Source organism: Oreochromis aureus, linkage group 23 (assembly GCF_013358895.1).
Source record: "Oreochromis aureus strain Israel breed Guangdong linkage group 23, ZZ_aureus, whole genome shotgun sequence".
Taxonomy (NCBI): domain Eukaryota; kingdom Metazoa; phylum Chordata; class Actinopteri; order Cichliformes; family Cichlidae; genus Oreochromis; species Oreochromis aureus.
The window spans coordinates 43,470,780-43,496,017 of NC_052963.1; the positions used below are offsets into that span (position 1 = coordinate 43,470,780).

Genomic DNA, 25,238 nt, shown 5'->3' on the forward strand with positions numbered 1-25,238 from the left:
AACACTAAGCGTTTCACGCCGTACCGTGGAGCCTGCAGTACTATCCTGCTGCCTGGTGGCGCAGTTAGGAACCACAAGCTGCAATGCAAATTTTCCAGCAGCATTAAAACCATTGCAATTTGTAATGCTTTTAATGTCTTTGTTTAGTGTCACTGTCGCTCTCGCATTGTTTTTTGTTGTTGTTTTTGTTCATTTTTTTTCTTCCTATATATGTGTGTGTGCATTTATATATATACATGTCTTACTTGTAACTCTTTTAAGATCTGCTTATTTTGCTTACTGTCATTTAGATAGCTATATAACTCAGTCTTCTATTCTGTGTATCTGTTACTGTTTTTTGTTTTGAGAATCAGAGAGCAATAAAATAAATGATTATAATAAAATTCCCAGCTGCGGGCCCATGCTCGCTGCGCGACGGGTTGTAAGTCCCTCGGCGGCACCCGTAGACTGACGGTAAAGTCAGACGTGTATCTAAACGGGAAGTTCATCCCTAAACAGCCGCTTGATCAACAGTGGTATGAGAGGTCGCTGGATCGCGCTTTGTTACAGTGTGATAATATACTAATGAATTCAAAAGAGGATGTCATCCGACTTAACGTTAGACTTCGAAAATCATCGGCAATACCCTGTGATGGATAGTGAGGCAGGCATCATCTCCATCGATCAGGGGGGAGAGTGGGGTAAGAAACAGCGGAGCTCACACATTCTAGAAAGACCCATACAGAGGAGCAGTGTAGCTGACCCAGGATATCAACAGAGACAACACGTTACCGAGCAAGGCACCGAATAAAAGAGGAATTTTTATAAGTCGGTTGTTTTAAAGACACAAGTAGGAGGTTTATGTGTTGTGCTTGTCACACTCCTAAGTCTTAGTTAGCCATTTAGCATTAGCCATGATGCTGTGATGATGTAACAGCAGGTAATTGGAGTTATAATCAGGACTGTAACTGGAGACGGGGCACACTTCACACTGCAGTGTCTGATCATTATTACAGATATGTCATACTAAATATTGATAATATATAAAGTGCACAACTCCCCCTAAAAAAACAAAAAGACGAAAAATGTCGATTTTTTTACTAATTTTTACTGGTTTTTTTAATAATCGTTTTTAAGGTCTCGAAAAGTAAAACTTGTTAACATTTTATCTATTTAATGTTATCTATTATTATCATTGTTACTGCTATTTTTTAATCAGGTTACTAATAATAGACTTGCTGTTTGCACTTACTTGTGTTTTATGCTGAAGTGTGTAATAACCCGAGGAAGAAAATATAGAAGAAACAAATAAGATGTTAAAAATGAAAGTGAAACAGATTTGTTAAAGTGTGACCATAAAAAACTTGTTTGGCCTGTTAGAGTTTATGCTAAAAAAACCAAAAAAAAACCAAAGATACATTTTTTTAAGGGTACATTTTTTCGTGTTAGTAGTTTTGTCTGTAATTGTGTTATGCTGTGTTGTGCATGTTGTGCATGCATGTTTTTGTGGCAAAATGAACTGTATTGATAGCATTGTATTGATAGCATTTCCAAAGTACACATTGCCTGTATGGGCTACTTACTGAATATGGCAGAACTAACTAAATACAGTAAATTTGATCATACCAGCTTGTCTCTTTTACTTGTAGTTCACCGCAAGAAAAAAGACAAAAGCCAAATGTGGCACTTACACCTTTTCATTAACATTTAGACCTATTTTTAAGATATTTTTTGTAATTGTTCTGTATTCATTTCTTCAATAATCTCATGATAAGGCTTTGTAATGGACTGAAAGCAATTGTCTGTGTTCTGTTCTCATTGACATACAGACTTAAGCCTGTTCGATGAGCTGGAGAAACTCGGCGATGAGCTGGGGGATGCAGATGAGCTGCTTGAGGCTCTTGATAATGCTGGCTATGTGAGTAACTCATCCTCTTAATATGCAAATACATGGGGAAGTGAAAGATCTGCCCAGTGCAAATCAGAAAAAAAAAAATTGACTGTGTGGTGCTGAGGGTAGAGCCTAAGATGGCTACCGCCACATTTTGTTATGCAAAGATAGATAATGCGCCAAAAAAATAAAAAATTCCACCTACATCGTGCATGCAAAACGAATACTGTAGACTCAAATAAATGCTCCAGAATTCAAATCTGTTTAATTTTATCAGCTATAAATGATTCATTTATTGGATTCTCCTACATGCATTTGCTTCCATTCTGCTTTCTCAGGAAGTCCATTTTTTTCAAAACCATATGTTTGATTTCTCAGGCCAACGGTGTTCCAGATCTGGACTTTGACATCGACATTCCACCATGGAATGAAATGGATACATGCAGCATTTCCACAGGTACGGCAACACAAGTGTTGTGTCACACTGCAGCACAAAATAAGGAATATATAAATAGATCTAAAAGAGATATTATTCAGGGATAATATAGCTGTTTTACTACATGCATGTAACATTGATGAGTCATTATTTTTCAAACTCATCCACCATGCAGTAGGTTTAATGGTCCAAGAATACAAAACTATTGAATGGTTCAATACTTGAGAGACTCAGTGGCTTATGCTGAATAAGACTCACACATATTGCCCATGTTTCCATGTCCTTGTGCATCCAGATGGTGAGGTGAGTGTGGACTCTCTGTCACCTGCCCACACTCTGAGCTCGGTGCCCTCTCCCGCCTCAGTGGAAGCTTTGTCTCCGTGCTCCTTGCAAGTAAGACACAGTTTTCAACTCTTTGTCCATCCTGGTTTTTCTGCATTTGAATTGCATTTCCAATGCAAATTGCGCTTTGTTTCACATTGTGATTATTTACATGCTTGCCCCTCTTTTGAGCAGTCGCAGCAACAAAAATTTTCATCCAGATGGTGTTCAAACAATGACAGCTGCTCTTTCCTTTTGGATGGTGATGCACACACTTGAGACACTTATTACCAAAAGCCTTAAACACCTTGTCAGATTAATAATTTGCCATCCATCTGAAATGTGCTCCAACGTCTCGTTAAAAACAGAAAAAAAGGTGCTGACAGCTTCAAGCATATTAGCATAATTTAGCAGGCAGATGTTTTCACAGCGTGTCAAAACAAGGACAAGGGTTACATCTTTTTCTGGCCCCAACACAGTCTGCATGCATTTGTCTGCTAAAGGAATCATCCTGACTTCTCCAAGGACACATTTGTCTGCTGGAGTCTTTGAGTACTGACAAGGACACTTTATCTGTTTTTATCTGGCGTGCCTTGAGCACACATAGAGTACAAGTGGATTTCACAAATTAATTTATAGTGTCACAGGTGAAACGTATTTAAACAGTGATGTGACTACACTGATCATGTCCTCGAAGATACACGATCTAAATCTCATTTGTTTCTTCATTCAGGATGAGGCCCTGTCTCCACAATCGCAGCCGTCTCCTCTTTCAGTCTGCTCAGAGTCCAGTGGCTTTTCTGAAATCTCTTCCCCACCTAAAAAAGCTGCAAAGAGGACCAATCAGGTGGCACGAGGTGAGGCAGCTTCTGCCACCACACGTCTGCTAGCTATTCAGCTTTTCTCAATATTTAGACATTTGATTACTAAAACAGGGAAGATTTGCTATTTTTGCACCACAATATGGGTTTGCAAAACTCTGGGATGTCGTGTCCTGTCTGAAAAGAGTGGGGATGATCTGAAAAAAAAAAGGGGTCCTTTAAGAATAACTTATAACTGTAAATGCATATTTGTTTTCCTGAGCTTAGGATATTTATATGAATACCGTTTCCTTGTCTAACTACTTCCATCCCTGTCCTTTGACATATGCACACCAGCCAAGCCAGTTCAGTCAATCAAGAAGCCGATTCAGATTGGCCCAAAGGTTTCCATCCAGCCCAAACCACTGATTACAGCTGTGCCATTGGCTCAAGCAGCAGCTCCCATGCAGGCCAAGACAATCATCATCCAGCCCCTGCAGACCACTGTGCTCCCTGTGGTAAAACCAGCTCCAGTCAACATCAAACCAGCACCCCCTGCAGGTCAGGGCTCACACTGCAACACGTCAAGACATGTTTCTCACTGCACTGTATTGAATCAGACCATTGCATTAGTCATATTAACTGGCAATTTGATATTTGTTACTCATAATACTTTGTAACTCATAATTTAGAGATGATATTATATCAGGATTATGTTGTCAGTGCTACTGAATCTTTCGTAAGCAATCATTTCATTCTTGTATCTTTGCCAGTAGGTGGTGCTTTAACCACAGTTTTTGCTCTGTGAGGCTCTGTGTCTCACTATTTTGCTTGATGATCAAAACATAAGAATAAAATTAGACAGTAGATTATCCTAATCAAAATATGTCCATATTTGCCTGACATCTGAAAAAAATATGCTCTCTTGAAATCATTATTTTGAATAAATAGCCGAACAAGCTTGCTTTCCAACCAAAAAGTGAGACTGTTTATGGGCTGCTATGTGTTTCGTGCATTAGAGTCATTATTGCTGTTGTTTCTTTCTGGTTTAGCCTTTCTGGGTGACCAGTCAGGCCCTCTGTGTTTGTTACATCAGCAGCATCTAAGCCAATGTAAATACTTATGTCATTGCTTGGTTCCCAAATGGGTGGAGCATCTGACCTCTCTCGAAGTGAATTTGAACTTGGCTCCGCTGTCTGCCTTGTAACGGCCAAGATGGCAGATGGTTAAGGCCAAGACATTCAAATGCAAAACCCCAGATGGAAATTTATTCAAGCATGCTCAGTGCTATGAAGGGTATTGTTTTATGAGCTCATCAACATTCACAGCTGAGGAGTAAACCTCCTCAGCAACGGGATGATTTAAAAACAGAAAGAAAGGAAATGAAACTGTTTATTGATTAGTTTCCAACAAACAAACATGCTGAAGCAAATGTTTGACTTTTTTTTTTAGGCCTATGAATTCTTACACATGGTGAACGTGGGCGCAGGACTTGGTGTTGGCACTGCACACATTCATTAGCAGAACTGGCAAACACTTGCACAATTAGCATTGACAGGTTTAGCATTAAAGGGGAAGGTGGCTGGGTCAGCTTGACGAGTGGTTCCTGGCACACCACTCTGGGAGGCTTCTGCATTAGCAAGGCCTTAATTTATAATGACAGTCTTGCATTATGTTAAGGTTTTCCTTGTTTATTTCATTTGAGCTATGTTGTACTTCAAGTGTGGGGACACGTGCACATTTATGTCTGTTTAGGCTCATAAACATCACAAACCTATCACAGTGGAATGTGCAAGTTTAAGACCACGGCTCAAGATGGCAAACATCTTCTCCACCTGTAATCTTAACCAAAAAGTCCTGTTAAAGAGAAGGAGGTGTATGTAGGTCACCAGAGGCAGGGAGGAGTTTGGAGGAACTGGAGTGTACCACCTGCACCATTTTTACAGGGCACATTGGGCTCATCTTCCTCTTGTGTATTGTCACTGTACAAGACGAAAGCTGGATGAAAGAAGCAAAGTAATCTTCATTAGTCTATGTTAATCACACAATAAAAATATGATTAGCATGGTTAAGACCTTTAATTTGAAAAAAGCCTGTGTGTCTCTCTCTCTCAGGTCACCCTCTTTTGCTGTCTCAGCCAAGCCAGCTACTGCAGATCCAAACACCACAGGCCATCTCTGGGAGTGTGGTCACTATGCCAGCACTCAGCCAGGACTGGTCTGTACCCGTCGCTGCTCCACCAGTGGTTTCAGGCACACTTTTGACCCCATCCTCAGAGGATGATGTGAGTTCTTCTTGTATGAGAGTTTCTATATAATCACTCAACACTGAGATGTTACCACTTCTGGTTTAAAAGCTCTTATCCATAAAATATACAGTAAAAAAATAAGAAGATTTTTTCTTATTTTGTGTGTCGTGATTATTCATCTTTCTTTGTATGCTGACTGTTAACTGAACTTGTTTTTGTGGGGATTTGTTGGGTGTTTACTCTAAAATCAGGTGCATTAAATGCAGGCACATATGGTGGTATAAGTATAAGTAGTATAATTCTTATTTGTTCCACTTTTCATAGACAGGTTAAAAAGTGCTTTGCAAACTGTACAGAGTTGGAGTTAAAAGTAAATATAAAATTAAAAGAAAGCGCCGGAGTAATATATCTGATTATCGTTCAGAGCAAGTTTACCAAAAAAAATAAAATTACATGCTTGTAAAACATTTTTATTTTAACCCTATGTGTTTTAGAAGCATGCAGGCCTTTAATGAGTATTTCAACGACAGATCTTCTTACAGTGGAGGAGTATCTTAAGGATAGGTAGGATTTTTAAGCTCACGAAACACTGTGATGGTCGTAGTCTTTAATTTGCTACCTAACTAGCAATGTGCCCAAGTAATTCACAGGAATAAATGGTGCCTTCAACACCTGTGTTTGTGTGCGCGTGTGTGCATCGACATGCAAGTACTTGCCTGTGTGCGCTTGCATGGAGCAGCATTGTTATGCATCGTGAGTGTGCGTGCAGTTGCTCACTTTGTGATGCTGTGCTCCTGGTGTTTACGCTTGAACTGGATCCTGTCCAACCTAAACTCCCCCATTTTAACCTTGTTTTTTTTTTGTATTTATTTTAATCTCACAAACCATTAACTTTGATTTTTGGTTAAAATGGTGGAAATGAAAAAGCATTTATAGCTATTATTTATAATAATGAATCTATTTTTCACACTGAGAGAAAAGTTATTACTCTGCATGGACCATGCCAGTCACTGAAGACACAAATTGCTGCTTTTTTTGCGTAGAGAGTGCGTACCAGGCACGTTAATTTACTTTATACCAGGGGCACTCGAAGTTTTGATGACTAAGTGCCAGTGTAGGGAGCCAGTTTATGATGGAGGGCTATAGAAATCCACATGTGAAACACTTACTTTGCAATGTCACTGCTCAGAGGATGGTTTATCTTGGTGGTTGTCATTTTTGTGCAAGTTTTGTAGTTTTTTGGGGGTTTTCTTTTTTTTTTAAGCACTGGTGAAGTGGCATTTCTTGAAACCAACTCTGTTTCTTATGGTGACTTATGGTGTCTAGAGCAGAACTGAAAGTTACATGAACTGGTTCTTATGCAGCTCTTTTCTACTCTACATGAGCATTCGAAGGGCTTTATAGAATATGTCTCACACATGCATTCACACAAAGCACCTTTTTCTGTGCCTTGCCTCTAGACCAGTGCTTTCTCTCTAACGATGGCATACACCTACACTCTGGTGAATGCATTTGGAGCAACTCAGGGTTCATTATCTTGCCCCAGGATTTCTTGGCATGCAGATCATACCAAAGTATGCTTGGGCAACAAACCACCAACCTTCCCATTAGGAGACCACCTACTCTATCTCCCAAACCACAGCCACCCCTAAGAAGTTAAAACTGAAGAAAACTGTTCCTTTTGTCTCATTTTGCACTATTATACGTAGTATGAAATGTAGAGAATCACATTCTTTGTTTGTTGTGCGCAGGGGCCGAATAAAATGTTAACAACGGCCACCATTTGTGACCACAGACCACACTTTGAGAACCCTGGCTTGAGACCACGTTATGATCTAAAATGAATGATTTTCACTTTGTAATCGGAGATAAATCTGAACGAATGCTGCAGAGCACTGAGATGACACACGCATGTAAAAATGCAAATAGATGATGAGTGGGGTTTTTTTTTTTTTTTTTTAAAATTTGCTACAATAGAACAGATTAGTTTGAAAATCAAATCAAGCCAGAGTTACTGAAGGTTTTATGGAACCACAATCAGTTTATAGATGATCATCACTGGCCTCTGCTCTGTTTGTACCTGTGGGATTTTACTGGAAAGATAGATATGTTATGTAATGTCTTTCAGACGATGCGTTCAGTGTCATAGCAGGACATTGCTTTCAGTATTAATGGCAGAGGGTGTATTCTTTCGTGTGATGCGTTCAGGGGTGATGCCAGGACAGCTGCGGCGATTCATAAATGCTGTGCTTTCCCCACACACATTCATTTCTCCCTGGTTGATTTTTACGACAGCGTATACATGCGACCGCGGCCCCATTAACTGCTGCAGAAAATGCCCCAGCAATTTAAAAGACATAAAGTAAACTTGTAGTATTTTTTTATTGTTTATGGCACATTTTTTTTGGTCTCTTCATAAAGGGTCACCAACTTTTACAAGTGCTTGTCTTATTTTGTGTGGGAGTGTTTGTCGTGATCTTTTAAAGACCTGAGGCTAGCGACATGCCGTGACTTTTAGCAAGTTCGCTGTTGTTTCGGGCTTTGGTCTCCAGCACAGCAGTTACTCATGTCTTGTTCTCATCTGACCTTTATTGGGTTGAGAAACATGTTCTCACTCTGTCTCCTCTTTCAGACTTGTTTGTTTTGTTAGCAGGACTTCCACACTCACAGCATGTCTCCTTAGCGTTAGGCTGAACAGTAAAGTTGCAAAAATGAAAAGTTGACATATTTTGAACCTTTGTTAATTATGGAAAACAATGTGTCACATTTGTGGAATGTCTCTAAAACCATGTGCAGTGATTTCTGTGGTGATAGTGGGAAAATGTATCCAGATTTCTGCTGTTATTATCTCATGGGGCAGTGATATATGTGAACATGAAAAAAAGTTCACATCATCTTAACTTGGTTAATCGGTTAATTTTTTTTAAACGATTCTGAAAAGTGTCTGGTTTTTTTGTTTTGTTTTTTTAATGAAATGTAATGGTTGACCTCTAGCTGTAAAAGCCGTCCACCCCTAAAAGGGCGTAGAGGAACTTGTCCAATTATCACGGGCATAATTCAGTCTAGAGAAGCATTTTTTGTGCCAGACATCGAGAAAAATGTCGAGGAATTCCAGACCTCAGAAGCCAAAACAAATACTCCTCTCAGCCATTTGTAAAGCCAACCAAGTCAATAAAGTTTATAATAGGTGATTAAAAGAAAGGGTCTGTAAACATTTAATTGTTAGCAGGACAAAGAGATCCAAAGTTTTGAAGTTCACCTTATTTACCAAGAGAAAAAGGTAGTGGAAATTTAAAAAGCTCCTCTGAAGGGCCTTTTAAAGGACAACTGGGGCAGTTTTTACACATTTTTTGTTAAGGATGGAATGTTTTTATATTTATAGCAATTTCAATGAAGTTGGTTGTTTTTGTGGCACAACAAGGCGAATGTGAGCTGCTTGACTCTTCGTGAGAGCGCACTGCAGCTGTGTTCACTCATTGTGGTTTGGCTGCAGCAGAGTGGTGGACTTGATAGGCTTGTGGATGTGTAAAATGCCTGTTAAAGATGGCATGCTTGTGCCAGGTGTTGCTGCATGTTGTATCTACAGTAAGTCTGTGTGTGTCGCTGATTCTGGTCTCCACAGTACTGTATTTTGGCCTGCGTAAGCCTGGATGTTAAACGGCTGCAAAGGATTACATGCTTCAGACAGGTGTTGTGCAGTGCGACAGCTGTAAATACCCATCAGGGATTGGGTCAGTGTAGTGTAATGGGCTCCCAAACGGCAAGGGATTTAGATTTATGTGTGTGTGAGTGTGTGTTTGTGTGCACGTGCATACATGCAAGGGAAAACAATCCCGTCTGAAATTGCAGGCCTCAACAAAGGTTCCCATTAGTAGGATGGAAGGATTTACAGGCGTGGACCCCAGGAAGGCCTGGTGGTCCCTGCTTACAGCTAACTTAGATATTTAGGCATGTTTAACTTTTTTTTTTTCATCAGAACTATTTCTAAAGCTGGACAGCTGAGACTGAGCTTGATTAAAAACATTGAATCCACTCACTGGCCAGTTTTTTTCCAGGCATACCTTTCTAGTACTTGGACCCTTTTTCCTTCAGAATGGCCTTAATTCTTCGTGACATGGATTCAACAAGGTGCATGGAACTATTCCTCTGAGGTTTTGCAGCAACATCACACAGTTGCTGCAGATTTGCTGGCTGCACTTCGATGTTGCAAATCTCGTTCCAATACATTACGTCTCAGACTTAATCCATTAGACTGAGATCTGGTGACTGTGGAGGCTTTTTGAGTAAAGTGAACTCATTGTCATGTTGAAGAGCTTTGTACCGTATTCTGTTGGAAGCAGCCACTGTAAGACGCGTACACTGTGGTAAAAAAGGAATGGACATGTTCAGTAACAATAGTGTGGTAGGCTTTGGCATTCACACTTGGTACTAATAGGCCCATAGTGTGCCTCTGGCCTCTGGCATTAACAGGGCATTTCACCCAGAAAACTGGCACTCACTGGATATTTTCTCTTTTTTGGACCACTCTCTATAAACTCTAGAAATGGTTGTGTGGGAAAATCCCAGTAGGTCAGCAGTTTCTGAAATACTCAGAAGTCACTTAAATCACCTTTTTTTGCCATTAGCAGTTGAACAAAGTAGGCGCTGAGTAAATAACACATGATTACTTAACTTAAGACCCCTTTTTGTAGTCCCTCTGTACAAGCACACTGCATACTGCTGATGGGGAAAAATAGTAGTAACTGTTATATAGTTGATTTCCCCCACATTTTTAACATATCTTTTTTTTTTCAGAAGCACAGTACAGTTAATCGCACACTGTTTATACATAATTCCGAAATTTTGTCTTTGCACTGCCATAACTCTGATCCAGGGTTATTATAGTTAACTAAATTTGATGTGTTTATTAAGAGTCAACTGATTTCCAAAAGTTCTACTGCCTGTACTAATTTTCCTAAATCTTGCCTCTGGCTCATGCCCTCCATACAATAATAATTATTAACTAAATTAAAACTAAACATTTTTAAACAATAAAAATTCAACTGAAACAACCAAACACACTCTGGAAACTAACTGAAACTAAACTGAATTAATAGCAAGAAGTCAAAACGAAATAAACAAAAATCCCATTAGAAAATACACAACAATAATAACTCTGCTCTGATCCACTCACACCCTATTAGCAAACTTCATGGCTGAAGTAGGGTTCATCATTCTGCTTGCTGTATGCTCAACATATTGCAACCACATTGGCTACTACAGATCTGTAACTCATCACGTCTCTCTCCCGGCTTCCTCCTGCATTAGCAAAGAGGTTTTCTTTGTTGGTACTTTGTGCATCCTTTCAACTGTTGGGGGACTTGTGATCTCGGCGGCTGTCTGTGTCACGCTCGACTGAAATTTCACCTATGGAAACCATTTCACAGTTATAAGGGTTTATGACTCACAGTAAAATCATGAAACATTTACACCCTGACCTGTTAGAGGAAGCCACTATCATCTGGATAGATTAATGGTTAATCACAAACTTCCTTTTGGAACAGTCCTTGAACTGTTGAACTGAATGAGGAGTTCCTCACTTGCATTGTGGCAGTCAGACCCCTGTACGCCTTTCTCTCTTCACCCATATTCATCTGTTGAAGTGCTGTTGAGCAGGAGTTGGGATGATCATGCAATTAGACGCATTCACACAGCACTGATCAGTAAACCAACAGCTGTCTGCAGCTGTTGCTATATGAGCTGTGCTCAGCTAATGGGCATTTTTTCCCCTTGTTTGCATTTCCCACTGGCATTCAAACAGTTTGAGTGTGAACGAGTATCACTGTTAGCCTCTCAACCCGCCAAGCTTCTTGAGAAATGCCACTCAGCCCTTTTTTCTTTTTCTTTTTTTTTTTTGCCCCTTGCCCCACATCTTCCTGCCCAGCCTCATTGTGGACGCGACATGAAGTTCCCCATGCTCTTCACTCCCTGGTAACTGCTTACTTGCAATGTTCCCAGGCTCGGGCTAGTGGCACGGCTCCCAGAGCTCGGCTGGGAGACAGAAGAGTTTCTCAGGAGACAGAACACAAATACAGGGATCCAAATAACTTAATCACCAGTGGGGCTATTAGACCCTGGATCTTAGAGACTTACGCTTAGGAGGACGTTTGTGTTTGGAGAAGAGGGGCGGCGAGATAGCTGGGGAGTGGGTGGACAATGAAGGTGTTTGGATAATCTGTGCCACTGGTTCTGTTAATTTGAGAGAGGTCATGTTAACATATGCACTAGTTGGGTTAGCATGCGAGACTTAGATTTCAGTTCTCATCTTACTGACGTCAAGTGGAAAGAATCTGACTACTTGAGCGTGTCTTTATTTATTTATTAATTTGTTTATGTTGATATTTTTTAAGTCTTGATTCACACAAAAGCCTCAGATAAACAAATCTAAACTGAAAAAAAAATGCCAGAATTGTATTTATTTATTTATAGTTTACCTTGAGAGTTAAAACAATGGATGCTGGCTGTGGCCGTTCTTACGTTTCCACATTTAGACCACTAACATATAAACTGTTTCTGTGTTTATGTGTGCCTGATGTGAACCCATTTATCAATGAGTGACACCTTTTCTAAACACACATATAGAATAGAAGCATTGCAGGTGACCTTTTATCCCCCTCGAGGATCCTGGTGTAAATATTTTACTTAAAGCATACACTTAAGGGCTCTTTGGAGCGATGTTAATGCCAGGATTTGCTGAAGAATTGTCATTAACCTTACAACACATCCTTAATGTGTCTGTTTATTATTCTATCACTGAAGTAAACTGGAGCACCAGCAACAGAGGGAGTCTCCGGGTGAGAATAACATAGTCGGCACTGGCTTTTATGTTGGGTTTATCTTTCCTGGTTCCATTTATTTTCTGCGTTTCCTGTGATTTCTTCTTTCTCATGCCAACCTCTGCAATTCAAACCTCTGCCTTCTCCCACCTCTTCTTCCTCAGTATTTTTCAATATACCTCATGTGTTCCAAGTGTTAATGAGTGGGTGTTGGTTTAAGAAATCGACAGAGCAGATGTCGGAGCATATATTTGAAATGAAATGACAGTAAATACAAATGAATATAACGTACGTCTTTAGCATTGACTGTAAAATGAGGTTTAGTTTCCCAGAGAAGCTGTGCTCCGAGTAATTGTGTTTATGGGCAGTCCCATCTGTTTTTATTTTTGTTTTGTTTTTATTTTGTGTTTTTTGTTTCTTTTTTGTTAATCCCATCCTCAGTTCTTGATTGGACTTGACGCTCAAAGGTCAAAGTCACTGTGAAATCACAAAGCACACGTTCACACGCTTATTTCCCATAATTATCCAAAAAATACACTCAAAAGATTAAAGATCAGCTACTCTGGGAAATAATAATGTTTTGCCAGCGGTATTCAGCACGATCACTCTGGAACAGAAAGTAAGTTCTGTACCAGTGGTGACTGTGTAGAGATGTAGTGATTGAGTAAATCTCCTCTGATGCTGTATTTATGATGTCTGTAAAGCATATTGGGTGAGACAGCCGTGGATACATACTGTAACCTAACTTTTTGGAAGCACGAGATGTTTCTAGTTTTCTCCTCATTCCCAAGACACTTTTGGATCATTTTACTAAAAAGACCTTCTCATGTGATTCATAATAATTTTTTTTTAAGTCAACTATCACACAAGTCAGAAGAACCTGTGGTCTGCAGTCCAACAGGTGATTAGGAAGAAGGATAAAATATTGGTGTAACTTCAATAATAAATGATGTCCTTGTTTCTGTTTTTTCTCACATTCCCACTGTAGTCCAAGTTGTCCCAGAGACAGCAGCGCATGATAAAAAACCGCGAGTCAGCGTCCCTGTCTCGGAAAAAGAAGAAAGAGTATTTGCTCTCGCTGGAAGCTCGCCTGAAGGTGGCGTTGTCTGAGAACGAGGTGCTCAAGAGTGAGAACGGCAACCTCAAGAAACAGCTGGAGTGCATTCTGAGCGAGGTGAGATAAGACCAGCTCTTCCCTCACGATACAGGAGCATCTGCAAATGTTGAAAGTAGTTTTTACTACAGTGTGTTTCCTCGCTTTCTCTGCAGAATACAGTGCTGAAAGCAACAGCACCCAAAAGGAGAGCGGTGTGCCTCATGGTGGTCGTGGTGTTCCTCGTTCTTAATGTCGGACCAATGAGGTGAGCGCGGGACACTGAACAAATGAATGCTTTCACTTGCCATAAAAAGTAATTTGATACAGTGTTCGATGGCTGAAATTCAATTCAAACCAAATGAGTGCTGATGACGGCTGATATTATCAGGCTGCATGAATATTTCTGCCATGATTATTGATTGAATAGAAATGGGAAGCCCCATGACTCACAGTGGGAAGCACGCCCTACATGTAAGATATTATGCAAAAAACTTTTTCCTTTTCAGACGATGTGTTCAACTTTTTACCCCCTCACTCCCTCAAAACTAAGAAAAATCTCTTTTATCAAGTATATTGAAAAAAAAGTAAAAGGAAATAAAAGGCGATTATCGGTTGAGCTAATATTTGTGTATATTAAAAGTCATTGACTTTGCATGATAATACTTTTGGGGGTTTCCCCGTAAGACTTTACTACTATGCTCTGGAGCCAAGCACCAGAGCATAGTACTGAGCAGTGTGTTGTCCATTAATGCACATACTATAAAAGCCCACCTTTATCCTGACCAAAGCCAATCTCTTGGAAAAGAAAGTGACGATTAATAGTTCATATGTGCCGTATTGTTCTCGTGTGTACAGTTCAGTCCTCTGATGTTGCTGCCAGAGTTTATAGGACTTCTTGACTAATGGATGAATAACTCTCAAAACACTGGGATGGGCTGGGGCAAAAGTAAACTGTTACCACTCGCGAAAGTAAAATAAAATCATTCTGGCTTCAAACGTAAGAAAGAAACGTAAAAAGCATTTGCACATGGTCATTTTTCTTATCTCTGCTTGTAATATTAACAATTGGGACAAATTGTAATGAGTTATATAAAACTACAGCAAGGGGGGAAAAAAACTTGATTACTCTCAGCTAGCAGATGGAGGGGTTGTGTAACTCAAGAGCGCAGTTCACCTCCAAGTGTATTGAAACACTTTCTGTTCTCATTTTATAAAAATGTTTATTTCCTACTGGGAATGGCATTCTCCACAAGGATCCAAGCAGATCTTTTCTGGATCTGAAACTTCTCTTTACTAAAATCCACTTTTTTTCCTTTTTATCTAGAGGTTAAACATGGATAAGTTTCCTGGGACTGCGAATGAGTTTCCTTTTGCGGTTGTATTCACAGCATCTGAAGTGTGTGTGAGCCTCTACCTGTGCTCACATCTGTGGCTTTCTGTGTTTGGGCTCTCCTCTGGAATGTAAAAAATGCCCGCTTTGAGGTTAGATCCCTTTGAAATGAAAATGCCACACGGCGTAGTAATACCACTCAAAGTAACTGTGTGTATTTTTGCTTGTGTGCATGCGCCCTTTGGGTTGTGCAGTCGAGATCAGAGTTCAGATTCTGCTCGTGGCTAAAAACAAAAATCCCTCCTGTGCACAGGATGTGGGCCACATGCATTTCAGCGGTCATCTAAGTCCAGCACCAAGTTCTTTTTTTACATTTCTTTTCTTTTCTACCTCAAGTGTCCTGATTTTACCTCACCTGTGGGTTTTTTGTTTTTCTTAACTCACTTTTTTCTTTGTCCTCAGTCTGTTTCAGGGTGGCCCAGGCTCTTCGCTCGAAGTTGCTTCCATGCAGCACAGTGGTAGACACCTGTTGGGTTTCTCACCGGAGGCGGAAATTGAACACCTGATGGGTCCTGAGGCTCTTGGCAGCTGGCCGTCTGAGATGGGCGACAGGTAATGAGATAAACCCCCTAACTGCCTTCACAACAGCATGTTTATCCAGTATGTAAGTAGACCAGGATGCACCTGTGCCTGTGCTCAGTCTGAACTGGTGAAGCTCATTAAGGCCCATGTAAACACAAGTGGCAGCTGATCACCTAGCTTGTCCAAACAGCCGTTTGAATGCCTCCAGCGTCCTTGCTAGTAGTCTAGTAGTTGTGCTTTGAATTGCAAGGTGAGAAATTGGGGTCAGTTCTTGTTTGACAGAAAGCTTTATATTGTTAATAGTTTATTTTTCTATGTGCTTATGTATATTTTTTTTTTCTAAATGCACTCCAGGTGCTGCAGTTACATTTGTAAATTGCATGAATAACATTCCTGTTTGGTACCATACCTGACTCCCCATGTCATGAAAATTATGTTTTGCAAGGTGGTCAAACATCTAACGTCTCCAAGGCATTGCCAACCTGCGTTGTATGTTAGATCTCTGCGTAGAGTATGTCACATGTTAATGCAGACTGTTCTTGTGTAGTATCAAGTTTCTCAGCAGCATTAAACATAGCACAGGCAGGAAGGAACACATTAGCCTTTGCAAAAGGGGTGACAGCACCAAACGCAGCAGTGAGAAGAATGATTGGGGAGATATGCAATCTAATCTTAGGGTCCCACTGAACAGGAAGCCCCTCATGTGCTTGAAGGTTAAAATGGGCCCCTCTCTTAAACTTACTATCAGGCCTCTTTGGTCTGACATGTTGTCTCATGGAACCATTTCCAGGACATTAAGAGACGGGAAAATGAGGCGCAGTCAACGAATTGGCTCACATCAGTGAGGCCCAGGGGAGGGATTACGTCGCTGACTTACATTTTTCTTAACAAGCCCCGCACAGGTGGGCACTTTCTTTGGATAGTCTACATCGGCACCTCAAGCAATATAATCATTCACTTTCTGTAACTCTCTAACCAGAGTCAGGAGGTGCTGTGTGGTGCTAATCATTTGAACTTAAACGTGGTAACATTTGATTGTTTTCATCTGTCTGTGTTCAGAGTCAGACTATATGTGGCTATTTGGGTGGCAATGCTCAACTCTGTAGCATGGTTATGATAATTGTGCGCAGGATTTACAGCAGCATGCGTCGCTGCACTCGCCCCTTTGATGCAAGTATTCGTCTTCATGCATGCATTCAGCGATTGGCTCACTGCCACCTCTGCACATGTTGAGCAAAAAGAACCAAAAAAACTATTTTATTAGTTTTTAGTGTAAGTATCACCACATCCACATTAAAGCCATGATGAATTCCAATTTGGTGCCACTTTGTTCTCTGTTACTTATTCCACCATGGGTTCTTTGCCTGCAGTGAACTGCACGCCGCCATATTGGCTCTTGCTTCACAGCACGTGGGGAATATTTTTAGCAGGTTGACGTAGATTTTCAAGTATCTTAGTGGCTGTGCAAAGTTTTGGCTTTTTTGTTATTTCACATCTGTGTGCTTTTTATTCCGTTTTAGATCTGAAGATAAAGCCCTGATGGTGGTAAAGGATCCCATCTTTCTCAGACCATCTCCGCCCTGCCAGCCTTCTGTCAACAGGACCAAGTGCATTGAGTAAGTAACTTTATTTCATATACAGCTTACTGTCCATATGTTTCCCTCATGCTAAAATGCAAAGACGCACTGTGTTAATTTGGCAGGTTGGCCCATGAGTTGAGGGGTTGGGTCCACCGTCACGAAGTTCACCAGACCAAATCGAGACGAGAGAATAACAGCAACCACAAACCCACCAGGACGATTCTGGTAAGTCACAGCAGCGTGTTTTGGAAAACAGTAAAACACACGTAATGGTCCGTGCACAAATTTACGTGATATTCGCTGCTGGCAATACATATTGCAAACTAAACCTCATTTGGATTTCAAGCCATTCCACTTTAAAAGTTTCTTGGCGACCCAAAGCCTGTCTTTCACCACTGTTTCACCTCCAGTCACACCTACCCCTTTTTCTGCCTCTCGTTTCTCTTTATTGGGCTGAATTTAATCCGGCAGCCCTGAGAAAGTAAACATAACACTTAGAGGGGAGCTATGGGATTAGTGCCCCCTGCTCCTTTTTTCCATATTTTTTCTTTTTTTTTTTCAAAATCTGTCACAGCAGGTCCAGTCTACTAAAGCCGACCATCTGCCCACTTCATATATACACACATTGTTCTTATCTGTATTAACAGAAAAGGTGGAGGTGTTTATTGCCTGTCTGTATTCAGCTGTTTTATCCTTTTGGAGTTGAACAGTAAATCTGCTCACTCTGATGTAACACATGCCTGTGGATCACCACCTGAGTCTTTATCTCTTCATGACAGCTGTAAAATTTCTGAACGAGATGTAATTTATCAGGAGAAAACCTTGACACTTGTGTGTGTGTGTGTGTGTGTGTGTGTGTACTGTTTGTTTTTACTGCTCTCTTTGATGGGCATTGATGTGGTTACACAGATTATAGCTAATTGTCTGGTTTTTCCTCAACAGAAAGCAGGAAATAAGGAGGACGAAGGTAGCCAGATTGTGACGGTTCAATATACAGAAACTACTGCGGAAAAGTAAGTAAAGACCGGCTACAGAAAATTTCAGGTGTTTGTGTTTTGTTTTAATGACGGTTGATTAGTTAATGCACCTGTAGACATAATAACCTGCCATGTTTTGGTGTTTTAGTAGAATTGGACCAAAGCGTTGCTTTAAATAGAAACTGGAGCATTTTTGGCATTTGTCCCTTTTTTTATGTTTTACAGTTTTATAATATTCGATTTATGATGGAGTGATTTTTAAAGGATGACCCTTGCACACTGCTTTAGAAGTTTGGCGATGAACGAGAAACTTGTCTGCTGCACAGTTTAGATCACACAGATGGTGTCAATAGCTTTTTGGCGCTTTTAAATCTGGCAACAAAATATCTGAGTTCGTAGGAAAATGAAAGAAAATCACTTTCAGAAGTTAACCTCTGTAAGGCCAGAGGGAAAAAAAAATAACACCAAAAATAGGAGGAAGTACTCAAAAGTAATTTGGCAGGCATGCAGTTTTGTACCCATGCTGCAGTGAGATAGCGAAGTAGCAGTTTTTAGGCTTTACTTTGTGTCCCAGCAGCAAATTACTGGGCAAGTCCGTTATACTGAGGCACAGACCACTGCGATGTTTTATTAGTTGTTGTTTGAGTTGATGGTGTTTTGGTTAGTCCTATTTGGTGAAATCAAATAGGACTAACGCTGTGATATAAATCATATAGTTGAAATTTTCATGGAAAGTGCCCAGATATATTACAGATTATCCTACATTTACTATCTGCAGTATGCATGCTTGTATGTTTGTAGGTTTTATTGCTACCATGTTTCGCTGACAACTGTTTTTTTCATACCTATCTGTGTTTCTTCCACAGGAATCCTGGCAGTGAGCTGCAGGTGTACTACGCCCCTCGTCACACGTACACCGACTTCTTTGATGAGCTGAACCGCCGCGGCGACACCTTCTATGTCGTGTCTTTCCGTAGGGTAAGTTTGGACTTGTTTCTAGCTGAGGTGAATGGGTGAATTAGGCACGTGAAGCAAAATACAGCTGGAAGTTTTTACACATCAACACTAAACCGATTTCATTCCGTTTGAATCTGGTCAGATTGTGATTTGTCATTAAACCAAAATTAAGCAAGGGATTTAAATTTGAGACTAAGTGCCAGGGGGGTACTGGTTATTACTGTTATCTCACAGCAAGAAGCTCTGCTCGAACCTTTCTATGTGGAGTCTGCCAGTGCCGTTACGGGCTTCCATCGGCCATTCCAGTTTTCTGGAAAGCATGCATGTTTGGTTTATTGGTGATTTAAATTGGCCTGCAAGTTCATAGAACAAAGCACTATATAAATGTACGGTTAAATGTGGCTTGTAGTCTTATCTTGATGTGTGGGACGTGATATTCATATCTGCCTTTCATCCCTTCATTCTAACCAGGAAAAAAGGGAAACTAATTTGGTTCACGGTAAACTTTTTCCTTTGAGTTTTACAGGAATTTTATTCTTTGCCATCTCACTGAACAACAAAAACGCACAGCAGCTTCCAAAGTTATACCATTAAGATATTATTAAATTGGCTATCAAAAACTCTTTTGAAGCTGGAACACCTTTTTGTTCTCTCTTTTCATTTTTTTTCTTTTTTCTGTGGTCGGTGCTAATTAAGCTGGACCGAGTTTAACTGGAAAGGCTAAGAATGTTCCTACTCTAGACTGCTGGTTAATCTCGGTGAAGGTAAGCTCAGGGTGCTGAGAATTTTGACATATGTAGCCAAAGATCGAGACACAAAGGTTTGGCTTTAGGTTGGCATAGTGACGACAAGGACAAAGGGAACAATGGTGTACCCGAGGTGAAGGTCTTTGCAGGTCAAGGAGCCGGCCTCTAGTTTGTAGCAGCTTTGTGATGCAGGGGGAGGAGGGTGATCTGGTTTCTCCAAGTGAAAAGTAAAATACAACTTTATGTCAGAAACCATTAACATTACAGGTAATAATCTCTCTCTCTCTTTTTTCTTAAACTTTCAACCACAAAAGTTTTTAGGCAAAAGGAAAGTCGTCTTAGTGGATATTTTAAAAAATTTGAATCGTTTAAAAGTAAATTTAGGGCAGCTTTTTAGTTTGATTAACCAGTCCTTCCTTACAAAAAAGGCATTATTATTATCATTATTATTATTATTACTATCATTATTATTATTGTTCAGGAGCTGAAAAGAAAGGGGAAAAAAATAAAAATAATGAAGCGCTTAGTAGATTTGTTAGATTGAGGAATTTGTTTCTTAGATTTTGAACTCTTTAAAGGTGAATTGCACTTTATTCAAGTGCTTCTCTTACACTTGCGTTTTCCACATTTCAGCCCATTCCTCTCTTTTGTGTGTGTTTTCAGATCTTATCTTGATTTTATTCAACTGGAAATGGCATTAAAAATACTTTTTTAATGAATATGACAAAAACATAAAGAAGGACAAAATGATAAATAGACACTTCATGTAAAGTGTTTCAGTTACAAGCCAGTCATTCAGTGTGACCTTTTTTTAATTCTCACAGACCTTTGTTAGCTTTTCTCTCTCAGTTTATTTGCCTGTATTTGGTTTCCTGGGTTTCGGGGTGTGTGTGTCTGACAAAGCAGGAATGCTTTTTTTTGTTCCAGTTGGTATGATGTTATTACAAGACTGCCAAAGTTCTGGATTAAATTGTTTATATTTTAAAGCCAGTCACAAAAGTTTTTTGACTTTCGTCCCTTGAGGCAAAAATATTTTTTCATTATGGTCTGTTCTTGCACCTTCCAGCAGTTGAAGTCACTCTGTACAGTATGTTGCAAAAGGGTCACGTTTCGGTGAAGGCAGCTTAAGGCCGTGCAGATGTGTTAGCACCTGTGTCTTAATTTAAGTAGTAAATGAGGTAAGACGATGGAAAACACAACTCTCAGCAAGCTAAAGAAAGAATCGTCCTGGCGTGTCTTACTCTGCCGTCATTTTGTGGCCCTGTGTCACTTATGATGCTGTTTTGGCGCCTGTGGCTTTATGTAAGTGTGCACTGGGGCAACGTGATGGAAACACTGCCAGCTTTCAGCCATTGCTATGGCAGCATCAGCTGTCATGTGGACTTGTCAAGCCCCTGATGAGGAGCAGTAATGTGGCTGGTGTTTTCTGTTTTTCCTTCCACTCTCCAATCACAGACACGTCGTCATTTTTAACACATAATTTCACCTTTGGTGGCTCACAGCTTACATTTAGTTCCCATGAGCATAGATCACAACATACACTTAACCGAAACAAAATTCTTTATGAATTTTTGCACCATTTTGAAACTACGTTACAGAAACTACGAAGCACACTCTCGTATTCACTGTTATGAAAAAGAAACTCTCATTGCCCTGTCCTGTTTGTTTTTTGTAATCCATCTCCTGGACCGATATTCCTGTCTGCCGCCACCTTAGCAACCTTAATTTTTCATGTCACTCATGCAGAGTTTTGTAACCTGTTTACATTTGGTCTCTGGGTGGCTGGTAAGCCACCAGAACCTCACAGTTACCTGCTGAGGTTCCCTGTTGTTAAAACGTTACACCAGTCACATAATATTGTCTTTAACAGGCGTCGATGTAGCTGTTTAGGTTTTCTCAGCCTCTGAGGGTTCACAAATATTTTCTTGCCTCACAAACTGGGAAAAGAATAAGAACCATCTTTTGTCATCCTGTTTCATTCTTAGACTCTGTTATGTCTTAATCTCCTCATTTTCTTTGTTTTTGTTATCATTATTATTAATTAATTTATTTGTGTATTTGCTTTGCTAGTTTTACTCATCTGTTAAAAACTGCTTCATGCTCTGATAAATAATACAAAGTAACTTGTAACATCTTCCAGCTTCCACCTATTATCTTGCCTGTGATGACAGAAGCCTCGTTAATCTGCTGAAGCTGGTTGTGTGTATTCTTTAAGAAAAGGCTCTAAACTTATTGTGACAGGACTTGCATCTTTATCATCAAACACATACAAGCCAAATGTTTTGTTTGCTTTGAGTTTGTTGCGTTCTCCAGTTTCCAACCTTCTCTTCTTTGTTCTCAGGATCATCTCCTACTTCCTGCCACCAGCCACAATAAAGGAAGTCCACCCAAGATGTCTGTCGTGTTGCCAGCCATGAACATAAATGGTAAGAGGTGCAGCACAGACACAACAGTTTGGAAGTGCAGCGCGATGTAACAGATAAAAGGCAGACCGGGTTCACATTCTCAATCACGTTTGCCCACGAGAATGCATTACTTGTGACCTAAGACGTTTACAGAAAACTCTGGGGATAAAAATGTGCCCGATTAAGTTTTTCTTTTTAACAGGGGCTAGAAATTCTATTAGAACAAGAGTGTGTTTTCATTTTTTGGGTTTTACTTCTGTGGTTTTGTGTGTTTAAGGTTTTAGTTTAGAAGCAAATTAAACAACAGGCAGCAGTTAAGCAAAGAAATAAGTGAAGAACCTTTTTTCTTGCCTGGAGTGGATCACTTGACTATTAAACCTACTTGAAAGTCTAAGCACTTTGCTCAGAGTACACTGGTCAATTCATTCATTGTTACTGAGTCACATAATAACTTGTCATTTAATAATCAAATAACTTCAAGCAAATTTCAGGTCCGCTTCAGATTGTAGAGCAGAGACACAGCTCATCTAACTCAGTTTACTCTTGAAAACGCTCTTGCGGTCCACAGCTGTGGACAAAGTGGGTGGCAGTCAGAGCGTGCTTGGTTGCATTCTGGGGGCTGCTTTCCACCAATCCGTTTGGGTTGTAGTCGCTCATTTTTTTTCACCACTTGCCTTCAAAAACAAACACTCGATCAGCAGAAAGCGTAGACTTGAACTTGTGCGTATATTCTCATATTATTGACAAATTGGTGTATGCGTGTTTTTGATATCCATGACCTCATCGAGACTTTCCTTCACGGCTGTCAGATCTGCAGGATTATCAGTGCATTCTATCAAAGTCAGGTCATTAGATGCTTCAGTAACAGGTGGCCTGATTTTTACAAAGCACCTGTAAAAGTGAGCTGAAAGAGAACACACTCAAGAGGGGCTGTGTTTATGTCTGATGTAAGCAAATAGGAATACACCACACTGTTGTCATTCTTATTTGAGAACGTTTTTGTTTTTCTGTTAACTTCATACTTGGGAGTGGAGAAGCATCCAGTTTGATTAATGTTTCAGCTATCCCTGGGAGGAGTGAGTCGGTGAAATATGAGCCGCTCACTCAGCAGAAGAGACGAGGCCATTTAGATTTTTTTTTTCTGTGAGATGGGTGTTAGGTGAAGATAGATGGAGGTAAACATTGTTCTTGGTTGGTCTTGTCAGGGAGGAATGTTAAGGTCCATGCCAGTCAAACGAAACCATTGAAATAAGCAGTGAATACTGAAATCCAAGATGTCCTTGTCAGCTAATTGTTGAAATGGCCAAACAAAGGTGGCGTTTATAAAGAAACGTCAGGTCTGGAAAGATTCTCGATTGCTCAACAAAGGTCTCAAATTTGCATGATCTGTCATGGACGCTTGAATTGAGTTACAAATTCAAAACACCGGGTTAATGCCTGTCTGTTCGTGTCTTTGTGTGTAATAAGTTGGCTCGATGATGTGGTAGTTCCTAGGGAGAGGGCTAACACCCGTTTTATGTTCAGAAATAACACAACTGCTCCTGCCTTGTGACTGAAAATTGAGGACTAATCAAAAACCAAGACAGGGAAGGCTGACAAAGCAAAGGATGCAGTAATTCTCCTGAAGCACAATCCCCACACGGTCCTCTTTCCTTTTAGATATGGAGCTCCATGTGCTGCACAGATAGCAGCCTTCAAGTAGCATTTTAGATTTATGCTGTCCTTGTTTGGACCTTTGAAGTGTTTAAGTGCAAATGTATGTATATTTAGTTGGGTGAGACCCTGAGAGAAGGAGAAACACTGTCCTCTTACTGGAGAGTAATTGTGCTGTACTGGAAGATAATTCCTTCCAGCTCCCTGTTGCTGCTCTGCTTTAAGAATGCTTTCTTTCTCTAGTCACTAAATAGTTTTCATCTGGAGGAGATGGATAGGCTTGGCTAATCTGGAGTGATCATTTAGTCTGTCTTGGTCAATAACTGAACATTAAAGATGGAGTTTTTGATCTAACGTCCACATTTCATAGGATTCTGTAGAGTTACTTAACCTAGACATATTTGATTTTCTCTAAAAATGTATCAGCCACAGCAGTGGCTCCTTATGAGGGCTGTGGGGTGTGTTTATTCAGTAATCCTCTGAGTTTGAAAGTAGCTCCATCAATTGGAAGTGATGTGTTTGAAAGAGGGGAATTTTTCAGGGCTGACATCACTTACAGGTGGATGGACGTATGAGACGCACTGCAGTCTATTTTTACTTCTGTGAGATTATACATGTGCACTGTAGCCAACAGGCTGCCTTTCACTGGGGGTTCAATGTACAGCTCTATACTGCTGATTGACTTGAGGGTCAGATTTTCCTACTTGCCTAATCTAAACAGCAGTGCTCAGAAATGGAGAGCACTCTCACCAAACCAAATGTTTAACTCAAGCCACTCCAGAAAAATAAGACTCCAGTGACTATAGTGATTATGTGCCTTTAGAAATGAGTTGTTTGGTCCATCATTGACCGCTGCGGTTCAGATAAATCTTAACCACTTGTTGGTTGAATTCAGTAAGGCTTCAGTCATAGAGACCAGTCAGTGATCCCTCTGGAAACCTCTGCTTGCTAAGGTATTCCCCAACTTGAAAACTCAAAATATTCTGATGCAAACTGGAAATGGAGAACATTTCCCTTCAAAATAAAGGTTTTGCTGTCCCATGGCAGCCAACACATTTTGAAAGGTGCAGCTTTTTTACTTTGAAGGCAGACAGTCTCTGTATCCAGAACGGTTGGCAGAAATGGCATTTTCTATGGAAATGACCGCAGCAACCTGCTGGTGAGTTAAAAAGGAGGATTTCGCTGCAGCACCATTTACCTCTTAGTGACTGATTTCACACTAAAGACTACCAGCAACCACTCACAAACCAGTTGCAGAATATAAACGTTTCCCTAGTGATCAACAAAGGCCGAGGGCTCACAGACTGCAGGGGCTTTAGCAATTGATTTCCCAACTACTGCTAGCAACTTCTCACCAGCCAGTTGGGGAGTACACTTGTTTTTTCCCTCACAACTGGCAGTTACTAAGTCAAACCTAAGCGT

At 40.3% G+C, this 25,238-nt stretch overlaps 1 protein-coding gene across 1 annotated transcript in view; it reads left to right on the forward strand.

Moving 5' to 3' along the window:
* The first annotated feature begins 458 nt into the window (after positions 1 to 458).
* atf6 (activating transcription factor 6) overlaps positions 459 to 25,238 on the forward strand; it is a 29,207-nt gene continuing 4,427 nt past the window's right edge. Inside the window, exons 1-15 of the mRNA XM_031736618.2 lie at positions 459 to 680; positions 1,809 to 1,897; positions 2,249 to 2,327; positions 2,602 to 2,699; positions 3,361 to 3,484; positions 3,785 to 3,988; positions 5,542 to 5,711; positions 13,479 to 13,664; positions 13,760 to 13,851; positions 15,379 to 15,528; positions 17,019 to 17,114; positions 17,201 to 17,303; positions 18,021 to 18,091; positions 18,922 to 19,033; positions 22,100 to 22,184. Coding sequence (XP_031592478.1) covers positions 581 to 680; positions 1,809 to 1,897; positions 2,249 to 2,327; positions 2,602 to 2,699; positions 3,361 to 3,484; positions 3,785 to 3,988; positions 5,542 to 5,711; positions 13,479 to 13,664; positions 13,760 to 13,851; positions 15,379 to 15,528; positions 17,019 to 17,114; positions 17,201 to 17,303; positions 18,021 to 18,091; positions 18,922 to 19,033; positions 22,100 to 22,184 — 1,759 coding nt within the window. The 5' untranslated portion in view covers positions 459 to 580. The remainder of the gene's footprint in view (positions 681 to 1,808; positions 1,898 to 2,248; positions 2,328 to 2,601; positions 2,700 to 3,360; positions 3,485 to 3,784; positions 3,989 to 5,541; positions 5,712 to 13,478; positions 13,665 to 13,759; positions 13,852 to 15,378; positions 15,529 to 17,018; positions 17,115 to 17,200; positions 17,304 to 18,020; positions 18,092 to 18,921; positions 19,034 to 22,099; positions 22,185 to 25,238) is intronic.